This window comes from Falco rusticolus, chromosome 1, assembly GCF_015220075.1.
Source record: "Falco rusticolus isolate bFalRus1 chromosome 1, bFalRus1.pri, whole genome shotgun sequence".
NCBI lineage: Eukaryota > Metazoa > Chordata > Aves > Falconiformes > Falconidae > Falco > Falco rusticolus.
The window spans coordinates 113131250-113148573 of NC_051187.1; the positions used below are offsets into that span (position 1 = coordinate 113131250).

The 17324-nt window shown below is 38.8% G+C and overlaps 2 protein-coding genes across 2 annotated transcripts in view; one reads left to right on the plus strand and one right to left on the minus strand.

Annotated features, from left to right (window-relative positions):
- Positions 1 to 102: 102 nt before the first annotated feature.
- On the minus strand, positions 103 to 17316 carry ABCE1 (ATP binding cassette subfamily E member 1). The gene is made up of 18 exons (XM_037396761.1): positions 17171 to 17316; positions 11365 to 11523; positions 10783 to 10868; positions 10171 to 10268; positions 9640 to 9757; positions 7563 to 7700; positions 7325 to 7394; positions 6071 to 6167; positions 5014 to 5103; positions 4291 to 4412; positions 3382 to 3603; positions 2832 to 2891; positions 2687 to 2745; positions 2407 to 2517; positions 2173 to 2315; positions 1960 to 2082; positions 878 to 989; positions 103 to 632 (listed from the first exon to the last, which is right to left on the minus strand). The coding sequence occupies exons 2-18, from the start codon at positions 11465 to 11467 to the stop codon at positions 585 to 587; spliced, it is 1800 nt and encodes a 599-aa protein (XP_037252658.1). The 5' UTR covers positions 11468 to 11523; positions 17171 to 17316; the 3' UTR covers positions 103 to 584.
- Positions 14381 to 17324, plus strand: part of ANAPC10 (anaphase promoting complex subunit 10) — a 42130-nt gene continuing 39186 nt past the window's right edge. Inside the window, exon 1 of the mRNA XM_037396815.1 lies at positions 14381 to 16734. The gene's annotated coding sequence lies outside the window, so the exon portion shown is untranslated. The remainder of the gene's footprint in view (positions 16735 to 17324) is intronic.

Here is a 17324-nt window from a genome sequence, read left to right on the forward strand (position 1 = left end):
CTTTTCTATAGGATGCAAAAAGGTGTACATGACTACATGATATAAATAAACACACTTCTGAATTAGTAGTGCAAAAGTTCTTGAGTTATGTCACAAGAGAGCTGTAAGTTAGGAGGATATTTATTTATGACACCCTCATCCAGAGAGATTCAACCTTTTTAAAACAGGAGTTGCTTCTGTAGCTTGACATTCTTGGTAGGCTTCCCTCTTAAATGCCAAACAGCTTCAAAGATTTTTAAAATGAGGAAGTTCAGTCAGTACTTGGTACATGAGTAGGATATATTGAAGTGAAAACCTCCCTTAAATTTTGAAAAATCAGGAGACTCATTTGTACAATTTCAAGGTGGTCTATTTTGAAATTATTACACTGAAAATAGGGCTGTGTCACCAAAATATAGAAAGTGGCAGTTTTACTTGGACTAGGATTTACACTGCTACTGGTCTCAGATGTTACACGCAGCAAGAGATTTTAAGCTCCAAATGATTAAGCGTTCTAAAACCTGATTGAGCCTTCTCATTGACACATGTTTAGGTTCCAATATGCATTTCTACATGCCAGTTACAAAGATGCTCCGATTCAGTATTTAGTCATCCAGGAAAAAGTAGTTTCCACTCTTCTTTTGTTCCACATCCTTGGGAAGACAAAGAATGTCAGTATTAGTTGAAGTAGCCTTTGGCAGACTTGAACATAGCTGAAATACAAGACACTTACCTAAACTCCTTTCTACTTTACTTATTCCTCTTACTACTCGTTTCACATACTGTTTTCCAGCACAGCAAAACTACCAGGTTAGTTTTTGTTCTGTAGCTTACTGTAAAACCTGGCTTTATATTGAACAGTCATGGCTTCGTCACGGTAAAGGTGTTTCTCTCTTACCTTGATGGAATTGAGTTTGTTTATTCTTGGTCTGTAATTGTTGGGGTCTCTTCTAAAAGTGATTTCGAGTTGAGATAAAAACTTATTCATTCCAGCCAAAAGAGTCTGTGGACTGCGAAGAGAGAAGAACATTCCAGCTACGTTTTCAGAAATTCTATACGATGCAGATTACAGACAGCTCACTCAGGTGCAGTAACACAAATGCGAGCTGTTTGATGTACCAGGATGGGCTACACTTTCAGACAAATTACATCTCAGGCAAGAAGTCGTAACTACTACTCTCATCTTTCAGCACTATCTCAGCATGGTGCTACAAGTCTTCAGACTGCTACCTCTACATGCTTTTTATTTTTTATCTATGTGTGCTGGAACACTTGGTTCTTTACATTTAAAGAAAAAGAGCGCTGCACCATTAGCAGGGTAAAACAAAGATCACAACATACACTGATGCTGAGAAAATGTTAAGTGATTGTGACTTCAAATAAGTTTGTTCTTAGAAGACTACCATCAAAACCAGGCTAGCAGCATGTAACACATGGCTAGACAGCCTTGTTTACTTCATTTGGCTCACATCAAATACGTGGTAGTTACACTGGTCATAGATCATGTACCTTGTATGTTGCTGTGCAGACTTGCATGTGACAAGGTTTGCACGCAGGTTCAGTTAGTACACTGCTTTCTTTTAATACATCTGAAAGTTATTTTCATAAGCATAGTTTACAATTAGTCCTTTTTTCATTCCTTTCAATCGATACCACTTATTTGTTCTGTTCTGATAGTAACTTCATTGGTGTACAGCTGCATAAGGTTAGTTTAAGCCAGGAGCTGGTCTTGTTTTTGAGGGCTTGGTTACATTCCAACTATGCTCCAACTCCATCTAGGCAGCTTCCACGTGTGGGTCAGTCCTCACTTCAGAACAAAAGCCAGAACCCTTGGGACACTCTTGGATCAGTTCAAATGTGGCTTGAATTTCCACTGGCAGGGACGCTGTACTTCCTTATTTTTGTTGCTGCTTCTGATAATTTATTTCTTTCTATGTTGCCCTTCTTTATCTTGCTTACTAATCCAAACAAATCTCTTACCTGTTTGCAAGTGTATTCTTGGAAGGAATGCCATCAAAAACAATCACACGATCAGCAAGATATGTAGCCATGATAAAATCATGTTCTACCACAAAAGCTGTTTTTTTAGCATGGAGAATGAAACTGAAATAGAAATAAAAAGAGCGCTGAATGTAAACTTTTTGTGAAAGTACTGAAAATTTCAGGTTTTTTTCCCCATCGTGTATACTTTACCGTTTAATGACTCTAGCAGCCATTAGACGTTGTTCAGAGTCCAAATACGCCGAAGGTTCGTCAATTAGGTAGACGTCTGCAGGTTTACCAAGACACAGAGCTAATGCAACGCGCTGCAACTCACCACCAGACAATGTCTGAACCTGCCGGGGTGGGAGGAATAAGGCTGTATTTAGTTCAGGTACAGGTAGAGAATTGAAGAAAAGTTAGGATGTTGTCTCAGGCCATTAATACCTCCTGGTCAATGATGTTTTCTATTTGAAGGGGTTTCATTACATCAGTTACAAACTGGGGGTGGGTATAGGCATCTCTAATCTTCTCATGCAGCAGCTGCCGGACACTTCCCTATTGGAAGAAAAACATTGCCACTCACTTTTATGTACCGCGCCACAGGAAAACAAGAAGAAATACAATTAGTGGAGCTTTTTGTTCCAGGCATAAAGAAATTCTACCCGTGTACTACGAACATGCTTTTTGTAGGAAACAATACTTAATAAACAAGGTTTGAACGTACTGTAGATTTAGGACTGATCTTCTGTGGTTTGTAGCTGACATTTAAAACTGGGACCTCACCTAAAAAGAAGATAAAATTTTATCATGAAAACAAAAGCCTTTCCAGGATCTTTAAAACGGGTTTCAGCTAAGCTTTGAAGCACTACCTCCTTCATCAGGTGTAAGTCTTCCTGCAAGCATCCGGATAAACGTAGTTTTGCCAGTTCCTAAAATAAAATGCAAGTTACATGTTACTTCAGACTTTTTAGCAACTTGGACCTCTAACAATTAAGTCACTGATACAAAAAAAGACTTAATAAAGAATGTATTTTAAAATTAGACTGCTTTGAGAATTCCTGTACTCACTTCCAGCAAGCAATACTCATTATTACTTGCTTTTCCAAATGGAAGAGACATCTAAAGCTACAACAGCCTAGACATCTGGCTAAGCTCACCAGGTCCATCTCTGTTGGCTCACCCTGCCAATCTTAAGTTCTTAAAATGAGGTAACAGAGAAACACAATGGCGTGAACATTCGATAACTTCAAGTTCCCACTGTTCAGAGACCGAGCTCATGGTGGGGTATCTTCACTAGGAAACCAGCAGTTTGACCTGCCTCAAACCCAGTGGTTTTGAAGCCTGGCCCCCAGACAGCAAAAGGGCTTTAGGAGAATGTTTAGGGCTGCAGGAACAGCTTCAAACGAGAATTGCACTTACCGTTTTCCCCCAGCATCACCATAATTTCAGAATCCGTGAATTCTCCAGCTACTATGGATAGTTCAAATTCTCCCATCTTTTTTTTCATTCCTGGATATTTGTACATACACATCTTTTTAACTTCTTCTTCATTAGCTGTCTCAGCCACTTTAAATACCAGAGATGCATCTCGAAACCTTAGATTCTCTGTTGGAACATAGCCATCTAAGAAAATGTTTATGCCTATGAAGGAGGGAAAAAATATAATTAAAAAGAAGTCTACAATAAAGCAAGACAAGACGAATTTCAGTTCTTGGCTGTAAATTCCAATTAGATAAGGAGAACACTGGATTTTAAATGGCAAGTTAAAAAAGGCAACACAACCTCCTAATGGAAAGTGTGTACATTATGCAAATTGAATGAAGAAAAATCTTACTAAAATTACAGCAAGGCTATAGAAGCTTTTCCTGAAATCCTAGTATTAGTAAAGTGCGTAGGGTTTAAAGAAACTACTGCTGTTGGACCCATTCTCACAAAAACAGTTATTACTGACTCTCTGTGCTTCAAGTGTGGTCAATTCAGTCGAATGCTACATATCTCTGTACTGTACTAAATCTCTGCTATACTTTCTCTACTATTTATAGGGTCTTTTGTGAAACTCCACTATTTACAAAACACCTGCAAGTATAAAAATAATGTCCATAGTGAGAGGCAAAGGGCATTTCACAATTAAGACTTCTGGGCTGAGTTATAAATTTAGGATCACAGCAACCAGAGATTTTGCACGAAATAAAGTGGTTTTTTAGTTACTGAACTGTAACAGTAAAAAGACATCATGTTCACATGACAACTAGCATTTTAGCACCTTTTCTTTTTTCCTTCCATAGAATTCTTTTGGTACATTTTAGAAGAGACAGATTTAAGAATTACCTTCTCTTACGCTGAAAGGCATAGTAACGACACCGTAAGCACTTGGCACACCATACAGGCAGCAGATAAAGTCAGAGAGATAATCTAACACACTTAGATCATGCTCTACAACAATAATGTACCTGAAAAATAGAGCCAGAGAGATGCTTTGATACTTCAATACGACACATTTTTTTCTTACTCTAGACTTGCATAATCAAAAGTTATCAACATGGTTTTCATTTAATATGGTTTCTTAGCTTTACACTAAATAAGAACAGAGTTCAAATCTCTGATCTGCTTTTTTTTTTTTAAACTGTACAATAAACAGGCATTGTGAATGACAAGCTGAGAGTCCATCTTCAGTGTAATCTGGCAGCTTTTTTATGTACAGTAAGTGGAAGGATATTGACTGATTAGAGCAAAAAAATTCTTACCACATTTTAAGAAAAAAAAAAAAAAATCTTTGTGAGAAGGGGATGGAACAGCAACATTCAGGTGAAAAATAACCACCTGCATTTTCACATCCTTATTACAAAATGCCGGAATAGTACAGAAATGATAGGAAATAAGTTTCCAAAATGCAAAGGAATAGAATATTATGGACTTAGAATATTTAAAACATGTATTACTCTACCATACTGAGAAGTCAGCATTTCTAGGGAGAGGGACTGGATGTTTCCTCCCTCTGTAAACAGTCACCTATTATTACAGTCTAGCAAGACATTTAAAGTTTGTACTTACCTGTCAGGGTTTATTAGGGATCGAATAGTAATGGCAGCCTTCAAGCGCTGTTTGACATCCAGGTAGCTAGAAGGTTCATCAAACATGAAGCTAGCCCCAAAAGAAAGAATTAAGTCTTGGTGAATGCAGGCTTTTAGTTATTTCAACCTAATACTAACATTTCAAACATTAAATAATCATTATTTATAATGAGAAAAAGGGACAAAGAATGAGAATTATGTACTGACATCTGTCCTGAACCTCTGATGACTGTCACTTGAAATTGTTAAAAGATTCAAGTTAAGTATTATTTTGCCAAAAGCTCCGACAGTTACCAAATATTATGAGAAATCAGCAATCTATTAGGAATCCCATGCATTCAGTTCTGATTCGGCTTAAATTTAACATGAACTAAAAAGTGCAAAAATGCTTAAGGAGACTGAAAGAAGAACATCTTCCAAAAGAGAAAAACGAAATAACAAAGCAAACAAGAAAATCCACCAAAACCTGCACCAACCAAAAAACCCTCAGCCAAACAAAAAACCCACAACCCAAACAACAGAAAAAAAAAAAATCATGACATTCATAGAAACCAAAACCCAAACCCCTCCAACTTTTCTGATCTTGCTTTCTTGGTTCCAAGGAGTCAGGAAACACCATGGACTACACAGTAATTTCCTGGTTGCAAGACAGGAGAAGAGGGACACAAGTTGTCAGAAGCGGGGAAGCATCTGTTCATTTCTTATTCAGAGAGGCAACTGAGGTACACTGTCAAACTGAATACGTTTATGTGGGATTAGGGAAAAGGTTAGGAAGTTGTGATGCTGAAATTTAACACTGGCCTCTGAAATTAGCTATTTCCAGCCAGATGAATTAAAAGTATAAAAAATCCAGAGCTTATATATAGAGTAAATGTGGATCTTGGCTGCACAGTTGGTCAAAAATATTTATTTTTCAAAATTATTTTTAAAAAATTATTTCAAACAAGTGTTATTTCTAACAATAAATGTGGATTAGAGGACCATATTCTGAGACAGATTACTAGAAGCAGTGTGTAACAGAAGTATATTAAACATACATATCAGCCTTCTGAATGCAAACAACCGCACAAGCAAATCTCTGAAGTTCTCCTCCTGAAAGGTCCTCAACATTTCTTTCTTTCAGATGGGTTAAGTCTGCAAATAAATGCTTAATTTTAGATATGTTATAACCAACACAACAGTTCATATTTTTATTACCTACAGAAACATGTATAATCACAGCAGACATCCTACACAGAGGAAAAAACAGAAAGTAGTAAAATAAGTGTTCAGTTTATATAGAAGGATCATCATGCTATTTGTACGTCACAGCAAGTTACAGCTTCTCTGCAGCAGTAGCTGATTAATTGGTACGGCTGCTACTTATAATGCAGGAGGAGTACATTTCTATTTGTTTTTCCACCAAATATTTGGTAAAGATTTCTGGCCCTAAAAGGAAATTATACCAGTTTTAAAAGTGTTTCAATAGACCTGGCTGAAGAGTTCTGATTTTCGGGAAAACCAACTCCCCCCCAGGTGTTACAGCAAAGGGGTTAAGCCTGTAATTTCTCATCATCTTTATGAACAGCAAATTTCAAGTATACACTGTTTCACTGGTAAGTTAAGCGAGACTCAAAGACCATGTTTCCTAGTGGTACAATGCAGCCCCCACCTTCACCACCCAGATCTACCAAAAAGAACCCTGTTAATTTAGCAACACCTACATTAACACCTAAATTTCACAACAACTGAATTCAAAACATTACTGTTATATATATATATAAATACAAAAAATTACTGGGGCTAGACTATGCAAAAATTGTTCTTTTTAACTGCATTACTCTCAGAAGTCAGTATTACTCCTGTTATAATTAGTTCTATACAGGGCTTTTTGTGGGGGAAGAAAAGTTTTTTGTACTTCGGTATTTTCTATATGCAATGGCTCCCAAAAGAGGGGATGCTAAGATTTTGCCAGAGTTGTAAGCAAGCAAGCAAAAGCAAAGCGGCAGATGGTAACTGGAATTTTTCCAGATTTAAAAATAAACACTTTCTACCATGACACAAAAACTGCATTAGATTCTGTTAACTAGCATGTATCAATTAGTTTGCCTTTGCCACTTGAAAGTATTACTTACATTAGTTCAGATATGCTTACAGCAAGCCCTAGACTTTAAAAAATACCTTTTTTTTCTCTATTTTTTTTTAAACTGGTGTAATTTAAATCTACCGTCACATTAGTAGTAACTTTATTTTGTTCAGTATATATGAATTTCTTACATGCTTTGAAGTTTGACTTCACAAAAATCACTTACCAAGTTGCTGACATACAACAGTTTGTGTCTTAGTTTCATCCTTCCTATCCAGAATTGATCCCACTGTTCCCTGCATGATAAATAACAAAAAACCCCACCAAAACAGTATTTCAACATTATAAATTTCAGACAGTAGTGGATTTTTGACATTGAATTATGTTGCTAAATAAAATCTTTAAACACAAGAGAAGTATTCCAGGAGAAGCTCCCAGCCTTCTTAGCTCATGAAATTTCTTACCTTTGCAGCTTTAGGGATCTGGTCCACGTACTGAGGTTTAATGATAGCTTTCAGGTCATCTTCCAGGATCTTGGTAAAATAATTTTGTAATTCAGATCCTCGGAAATAAGTCAAAATTTCTTGCCAGTCAGGTGGATCCTGTGAAAAAGAAAGCCTGTGTTTACTTATACCGTTCTAAAAAAAAAAAAAAAATCATAAAAAAAATTTTTTAAAGTTCTGATCTATTTAGTTACCAAACTGTTATGTTGCCTCTGCAAAGTTTCCATTTAAAAAAAAAAAAATATAGAGGAAAAATTGTAAACTTGCAAATTGAAGGGGTAGAATGAGATTTTTTTCTCCAGGTGTCACTAGCTCCTTCAAGAAAAAGGATTTTTAATTTGCACCTAGGACATCCAAATCTGTCCTTAAGACACTTAAGAAGCTACGAGTGAAACTACTTCATGGAGAAAATGATAGCATGGATTAGTTTAACTGCACTTATTAGTGATCTGATCCAGCTAATCCAAAGGAAGATCGTTGGACTGATAAAATCAGCTTGCACAAACAACTCAATAAAATTTGGTCACTTTCTCTGCTTCTAGCAAACTTCATTCCAAGGAAACAGAAGAAGATAAAGGAAAAATGACAGGAAAAAAACCCAAACCAAACAAAACCAAAAAGGGAACTTTTCAGAGCAATCAGCCAAGAAAAAGTCCCAACTTGTACAGTTTTGTTGTACACAGAGTACTACTCTGAATGGTGCAGAGTTAATTGTTTTGATGGTAAACAGCACGGAAACAGAGCGACACAGCCGTATTTCCAAACCAAGCAAATACACAGAGGAACTGCTTGGTAAGTTTTAGAGCAGAAGCAACATGGAAGATTCGATTCATACCATGTGTTTCTGTGATCATATTGATTTGGCTCTTCACAGGGAAGTCTGATTTTGGAAGCATGGTAATTCAATTAAGAACACATTCAGAAAGTCAAAAGTTTTGCTATTTCTGCAATACTACCACCTGAAACAAGAAGTCCACAAAATAATATAAAGCAAACTTGAAAGAAAGTGGAAAATGTAGCTGGGAAATTATTATTTCTTTGTAGTTTTAAGTGGCAGCCATGAAATTAATAATTTATGAAAATGTTACCCTTTCAGCTAAAGAAACTGATGAACAAATTTTGAACACACTTGTTCCTACAAGTCCTTATTGAAGGACAAAAGTAAGCATCAGAATTCAATTGTCACCATGTAATTTGAAGGTGAGAAGGTGATAATTGAAATACTGTCTGATAAGAAGTGTCACAATAGTTACAATTTAAGTCTTTTCTCTAATATTCCCTCTTTGGAGTAGTGCTGGGCAAACAAACGCTATAAGCTATTTTGCCTGCTGGCTGCACAGTTCAACTTTGTGTAAATACATAGGAAAATGGGTTATGATCTCCCTTGAAGACCACCAGATTACAAGTTTTTTTATGCCTAGAAAAAATACATCAAAATTTCTAAGCAACTCTCAACATGAAAGAACTGAAGATTTTCAGAACTCGGTATTAAAATGTACAGTGGGAAATACCTTCAACAACAACTTATGATAACAACGTATTTTTTAAGAGATCATCTTCAAAAGAATCAAAGATAAAAAAGCCCAAGAGATCACAAGGATACATGATAAGCGTTCAGACACTAGAGCTGTTCAGATAAAAACGTTGAAGAAAATCCAAAACTTCAGCTACAAAAATCCCTTGAGGAGGAACAGGTAAATTGTGCCGGGGAAAAAACCTGACATTTTAAAAGACTGGTATAAAAAACAACCCCACCCTTAAGCGGGACTTACAGACAGAAACCTACCTTTGATATTTATCTTTAATGAGTTACAATTATAATTAGAATCCTTATCTTTCTTGAAAGTTCTACAGAATTTGCAAAAAAGCCTTTGTTAGCATCCTTCTACTATCGTTTCGTGTGGAATACGTCATTGGCTGTTAATAGGGAAAGCGCCAATGTCTTCGCAAATTCTATGGCATTCACAAATAACGAAAACTCAGTGAAAAAATATACAGCTATCTGTAACGCCAACTGTAGTTTATTGCTGATACATACATCGTATTTTCCAAGATTTGGCTTCTGTTTTCCTGCTAAAATTTTCAAGGCAGTTGATTTTCCAATACCATTGGTTCCAACCAATCCCAGTACTTCACCTGGACGAGGGATAGGCAACCTGTACACAACAGCGATAACTCTGGATTATATTAATGCCATCAGACACCAACACTTGGTGGTAAAGTAAATGTTACAACCTGTTTTAAGACTCTCTGTTTATTTCCGCCTACTTTGTTAACTTGCCAGTATATAATTCAAATTAAATCAATAGTCCTTAAAAGTAGAAGATCACAGAAAGACTTAAGAGCAGTCTGTTCCTTAAACAGGAGCTCTGTAAAATGAACACTCAGGTTTAATTGAATTTTAAGACTTTTTAATAAGAAAAAAGTAATTAACATTCAAAAAGAAGCTACTGAAGTAACAACCAAGAGCTCCTTCATGTGCACTATGCCTCCTTGATGTGCACTATGTTTAGACTATCAAAAATTTGAATGTTTTGTCTCTTTTATGTTGATTTGAAAAATAAAATACCTGTGAAGTTTGAAGGCATTGGCACAATATCTGTGTGTTGTTTCTTTCTCCAGGTTGCTAGGTAAGTTAACAATTGACAAGGCTCCAAAAGGACATTTCTGTAATCGAAAGAAATTTATCCATTACTGGTGTACATGAACAACTTATTAACAAAATTCAATGTTCTGCAAAGCCCCCAGCTGTGGATTTAAATATTTTTAAAAGAACTTTTACCAGATTACTTCCTTTGCATTTAGACAATCAACTTTCCAAAGAAGTTCTACGCCACAGTTTTCAAATAAATAGTTAGCAATTTAGACTATCAGCCTACAATACCAATAAGGCATGCTGCATATATTCTCTAGCTCTTTTACAAAAACATCCTTCTATTGCTAGGTGTCTACAGCCACAAACAAAACCTAACAAAAGCCACAAACAAAAAGTTACAACCCACACCCTGCAACCCAACCAGGTTCACCAAGCTGACACAGTATTTGACGTTCTATAAACAGTAATAATTAACAATGTCTGATTATTCAGGGAAACAAAATTGCTTTTTGAAGCTACAGTATGCATTAATAAATACAACAGCAAAATAAGGAAACTGTATCACTTTAAAAAGAGCACTCTTACCTTGATGCATATACCACAACCAATACAAAGTGTTTCTGAGATCCACGCTATTTTGCTCTGTGATGTGACTTCTATGCAGAGTTTGCCTGGTGAAAAACGGTAAGATTAATTCAAGAACGTTTCTGATTAATCAGAATTCTTGCCAGTACTACTAAATTCCAGAGGAACATGTAACTGATTTATGTTCACTGAAGCTTCAGATCATCCAAAGAACTGAAGAGTGGCATTATTACTACAAATTGTTCATGCTTTCAGTGATACTTTAAAGGCTTTATGAAATGAAGTATGAATGATAAACAAAACCCTAGCAACTATAAAAACCTAGTTCCTTCTAGTAGAAAAGGAGTCCTCAGACTACGGCCTGTGGGCTGGATACGGCCCCCCAGGGTCCTCAATCTGGCCCCCGGTATTTACAGACCCCTCCTGCCGGGGGTTGGGGGGAAACCAAGCAGCCGCAGATGACTGCCTGCCACTTCATCCCCACGCCGGCCCCCTGGTTAAAAAGTTTGAGGACCCCTGTAGTAGAACATTATTTAAAAATTCTCCAACTTCTTAAATACTTTGTTAAATCACATCTCTTACCCATTCGAACCACAGGACAACTCTTCTTGCATTCCTGACGGCATTTCTTTGGCTTACACTTGTCATGGTTGACAATAGCAATTCTTGTTAATTTGTCTGCCATAATGCACAATTTCGGGTTAAACACCAATTCTGAGGAGTAGTGGGAATCTTCCAGATCTTAAGGAAAAAAAAATTCCAAAAGATACCATAATTACTGACAGCACAGAGAAGAACATACGTATCTGAAGTTATTGCTAGTAGAGTTCAGAAATGAAAAAAGCAAAAATTATTTGATTTTTCCCTCTCTTTTAAGCAACATGGCAAACAGGGCAAAGTCTCAGATACAAGCAGTAAGGGTGCTGATGTGTAAACAATGGCACATATCTTTAACATCAGCTTTCTATTTCATTACTGTTTCTCTGCTGTAAAAAAAACCTGTGATTATATGTGAGAATGTATTTGTTTCCAAGAAAAGCATGTCACAGTAAGAACAGAAGAATGTATACAAATTCCAGTTTCACAAGCTGCCTTGTATAAAGTAACTTTGTTCATGCTACAGCGTCTGGTCAAGTCAAGTTGTGACTGCAACTATTACTCCAAGAATCTGATCATAATATTTTTTCAAACTGTATGCCAATATTCTATATTAAATGATTAAAATACTGTAAAATTTAAGCTAGCTTTCAAAGTGAAGATTTGTAGTTGCATATAGAAAAGTAATCCAAGCAACGTGAACCAACATACATGACGTTTCATTCTTTTATCTTAAGCTCTATTAGTATTTGAATAACTACACTTACATTCTACATTTCCTAACATGGCACCAATAACTATAATATATCCCAATAAAAATAAGCAAGATTCTTAATAAAATTACTTTATTTTTAGAACAGAAAGGTCTTGGAGCACTAGACTAAACATTCCTGAAATAAAAAATAAATGCACTCAAGTGAAATCACTACTTGTATGCCTCTACATAACTGTCTCTTCTCTTGCTTAGGTATTTATAATGCCCATTGGCAAGCACTGGACCGTACTGGGAATTTATGTCAACAATTGCAGCAGAGGGCAGGGAAGGATGAAGAATTTTAAATTTAACTCTTGATTTAAAAAAAAGATGGAATGTATCTAAAATTGCATTTATATTTACACAAAGTACTGAGAATAACAATAATAATGATTTTAACTTCCTATGAGCAACACACACCTAAGGACAACTCTTTCTACTTGCTTCCGCTGCAGAAGAACAAGCCCACTGAATTATGAGGCGCTCAAAGTTTACAAGTGATTACAAATGACAAACAGATTATTTATTTTTTTTTTAGGTCTAAAGAAAGACCATAAACAAAGTACAAAGCATTTCCAGTTCAGCACTGCTAAATAAAGTGATAGCAGCCCTACAGACGATGCCAATTCAAAAACATTGCAATTCAATGCAATACGTATCAGTAGTTCAAAGACATAACTGGGAAGGAGTCTTGAAATACTTCAGGTTTCCACATGGCCCACACGTGCGCTTCCTTCCAAGAAAAGGATTCCAACATTTCTTATTAAAGAAAGCATTTCCTGCTGGATGTCCAGTTCATCTTTGCTACACCAAACTAAAGTATGCTGCAGTGGTTTAGAGACTATTTACTACATACAGCTATTATACGAAGAAAGGCTGTGACTTCCAATCTCCTGAAAGAAGCAAGAATAAAACAGGTGCACGGCACATTTATCACGTTAAAACTCCATTCTTCTCTAAACACACCAGTGAATTTTAGATAGAAGGAATCCTACAGATACTACTGTAATATGAAGGAAAGGAAGAGACTGGCATCCAACAAGGAGCAATGGTCAGAAATGAAGAGGTTATTGTATCTTTAAATCCATTATTACCATAATTATGAATATTTTAAGTAGTTCCTTTTGAAGGTGGTAGTCTTATTTCTCTTTTCAACGTCCAAAGAGTTTTTAAATCAATGTCTAAAATATATTCTTCACCAGATATAAATGAATGTAATTATTTGTCATGCTGCCAACCAACCTTATTGTGGCACTTTTTACTTGTAACATTTTTTTTTCTTTCATCTTTTAACATTTCCTAAGCCCAAGTGTCCTAATAACATAGTTGATGTTTTCAAGTAAATGATTTTTTTAAAAAAAGTATTTTTAAAAGTGATTTTACAGTTCTGTACCAACAGACCAGATTGACAAAGTAGGGCTGAACATTGCAATTACATCCATAGACCAGACCAACAGGAATGGAATAACGGGTTTGCAATTCTCACTTTAATACATTTTTCTTACATAAGACAACAAGAAACCGAAAGTCTTATCCTTAAAAACTACAAGGATCTTTGAGTCAGGGTAACTTTCTAGGAGATAGATACTGGATTTTGTTAGTGCTTCAAATAAAGACACATTCTTTAGGAATATATCCCTGTGCTTTTAAAAGTCCTGTTCACAGTGCATAGAGTATTTGGGGGTGAATCACTCGCTCTCCCTTTGGTTTTCCAAGGCAAGTGCCCAATCTGGGTCCGCCCTTGCTCCAACAATGCCTTTGTGGCCGAGTATGAGCAGCCAGACCACACTGCTTTTCTTTCTGGCAGGGTTCTCTTATCTTAGCTCTAACTGGTACGTATGCTACTTCTATGCGTTACAAAAGCGAGACAAAGACAAAGCTGCCACACTTGAGGAGCTTACCTCTGCTATCCAACCTCCCAAACCTCTGGTTTGAGGTTACCGCCTGAGCAGTGCCGGCAGCAGATGGGACAAACTCTCCCCTCGGCCACCCACCCACCCTCGCGTTTGGCTTAAAGCATCAAAGCAGGAAAATGGGATGGGGGTTGCTCTAAAAGACCAAATCAAATATGGCTTGAAACAACTAGTTTTTGCCACCTACCTCCGCAAGCTTTCCACCTAGTCTCAGTGGGATAATTAGACTGAAGTCTACACTACTACCCATTGCTGAATCAAGTCATGGTTGGTAAGTAATAAAACAAGTCTAAGATTCTTTTTTCTTTTTCCTTCTAACTTATTTATAAGGGAAAAAGCCCATTTGTGGTGAAGAGTTTTGAAGGGGCCACAGAGGCAAGTACTCTAAGCACTCAAAAGTGTGGGGAGGGGACGAGACTAGAACTAATGAACCAGCATGGAGACATACACTCATGCCCCCCGGTCCCATCTACAAGATGGAAATGTAAGTTTATCCAAAACTCTCCAGCAGTCTTAAACCATTTTCAGAAAAAAAATAAATAAATACTTGTGACTTCCGTCACTTTGGCAATATTTCCAGGACTGTCCGGAAGTCTGTGATGATAATGGTCCACAAGAAAGAAAAATAAATTTCTACTTAGAAATGACAGTTTAGAGCAAATTAAACACTGTCCAAAACCAGACGGGACTCAAATTACATATTTATATGCAGTCACTTTGCTGGCATTTAACATACCAAACAGGATCTACTGACTTCAGGATGCAGACAGCAGAAATCTCAATACACTGAACACAGCTCAGCAACACATACAATATACATATGATACAATACAGCATAGCAGTTGTTAAGTGTAGTCAGCAGTTTAAGGGCAAGAGAAACTGGTATTCAGAAGCTGTATTTCTCCTTTCCAAATCAAGAAGAACAGGACAAAAACCAAAGTAAAAAAACATTAATTTTTTTATTAACTACAAGAGTAAAGTGTTATTTTTGAATCAGTGGCTTATGATGGAGTGACATGAGAAAATCTTTCCACAACAACAGACCGATGACACAGGTGAAAGAATGAGAAGGAATAAGAACTGCTAGCAAATAAAACAAAATAAAAAAAAAATTCTAAAAAACTTGACAGTAGTACTGAAGCCAAAAGCTGCCCATTAAGTCCAATTATAACACTTAATACAAACACTAAAACATGTCTAAAAACAAGACACAAAATATGTTGTCACAAGCATTTAAAGTCAGCATTCTTAGGCTTTCTGACACAACTGCTGCTCTCTGTGACAAACCAGAAGGAAAAAAAAAGAAGGCACATAAGACAACCTTGCTACCCATCACAAAAGGAAACAGTAATATACAATCTATAGAGCAAATGCAATGTATTAAGAACATTTATTACTTTCACAGGCTTTAGAGTTACATTAGAATTTACTAAGTCCAGTCAACTACGACCATGAAGGACCTGTAATTGCATTGAATTATTCAGACATAAAGAAACATTAAAAGAAACAAGTAAACGAAGACTGAAACATAACCAGAGACAATTCACCTAAATGATGTGAAAGCAAGATCCAAGTTCAGAACTGAGCCATACCTTAGTTAACTTGCAGAAAAACAGGTAACATTTTATTAAATTACATTTCATCAGACCTCAAAGGTAAATGCTGTGGAATGAAGTGAGGATGTGCAGCATTTCCACTTTCCTCTGAAAAGCATTAAGCTCAAAAATTATCTCTCAGTGCATTGCTAACGGACTACATAGGGTCACTCCATAACAAGAAAATCAAGAATTAGAATACCCAAAGAAAATTTAAATGAAAGACAAAGTGCAGGTTTTCAAATATGCAATATGGGAGATTACTAAACTTCTAAGAGCCAAAGCAGAAATAATCATAAATGCTACGGGCCCAAACAAAATCTACTAAGAATTAAGAACCAGGCTGTGCTTAAGGTTTTGGCGTTTGTTTGAGAAACTGAGGCAACGTCCAATAAGTTTAAACAAGCCCCGAACCTCCTCACTGTATTTAACTCATTATATTACTCATAAGGCACAACATGAATATGAAAATAAATACGTTAACGTGAAAAGCATATGGTCAAATATACTGACGCAGCATAACGAGCGGGTGTGTTTCGCTGGTGCTGCACAGCGTTAATTACCACTCAACCTTTAATATTTCCTTTTAACATGAAGCAAAGCGCATGAGAATAAACCCATAAATCAGCACGAAAACTGCAGAGACATTTGACGACCCACTTGCTCAGGAAACCTGAGCAAAGAAACAAATCACAAGCGGAAAACGGCCCCGGAAAGCGGCAGATGACCCAGCCGAGTGCACCCTGAGGGGCCACGGCCGCGCTCCGGCAGGGGCTTGTCTGCCGGGGCCTCCGGCCTTCGCACCCGTCCGGTACCAAGCAGCCTCACCCGTTACCTCAGCATGCTGCCAGAAGCATCACCTCACCCCCGAGCCGGCACACGGGTAGTAACTTTCCCCAGAGTAGGGCAAAACACGGCTTTCCCCCCTCTCCAGAAGAGGTACTCCCCTGCTTGCACAGCAGAAAGCCGCCCCCCCGGCCCCGGCCGCGCCAGCAGCCCTGGCGGGCTCCGGGCAGGGGGCGACGCCCGGGGCACGCCTCCCTTCGCCCCGGCACACGGCGCGGACAGCCGCCACAAACGCGGGGCCCAGCAGGTGAGGGGCGGCCCGCCGCGAGGGCCAGCTGCCTGTGCGGAGCGGGAGTGCCGGCCCGGGCGGGGGCGGCCTCCCACCCCCCGCGGGCCCATCCTCCTGCCCGCGCCGGCAGCGAGCCCCGGGGCAGCGGGGCGGGCGGCCCGGCTCCCCCTGGGCGTGGGGAACGGCTTCAGGGCAGCCCGGCGCTACCGCCTGCCGGCCCGGGAGCAGCCGGCCCTGACGCCCGGGCGAGGGGCGGCCACACGGCCTCGCTCCCGCGGGGTGTGGGGGGAGCCCCAGGCCCCGGCGGGGGGCCGAGCCCGGCGGCGGGGCAGGGCCGGCAGCACGGGAAGCCGGCGGCGGCTCCCGGCAGGGAAAAAGGGCCCCTTCCCTACCCGCCTCCCTCCCGTGCGAGAACGCCGGTATCCCCCCACCCGCCTCGCCGGAGACCGCTTACCGGGAGACGGGGGAGAGAGCGAGGCGCCCCCGCACCCCGGGCCGGGCCACAGCGGGGAACCGCCTCCCCTGTCCCGCGGGCCGGCACGCAACGTGCTCCCGCCGCTGCCACCCGGCCAAGATGGCCGCCGCCCCCGCAGGGAGGGGCCTGGGCG

Bases quoted from the DNA above. Each gene is read 5' to 3' on its own strand.
- ABCE1 (XM_037396761.1), bottom strand. From the start codon at position 11,467: ATGGCAGACAAATTAACAAGAATTGCTATTGTCAACCATGACAAGTGT. The intron at 7,701-9,639 runs GTATGTATCAGC...TCTTTTTCACAG, and splicing joins CAAATCTTGGAAAATACGAT to GATCCACCTGACTGGCAAGA. The intron at 6,168-7,324 runs GTAAGTGATTTT...ATTTATTTGCAG, and splicing joins TGTTGTATGTCAGCAACTTG to ACTTAACCCATCTGAAAGAA.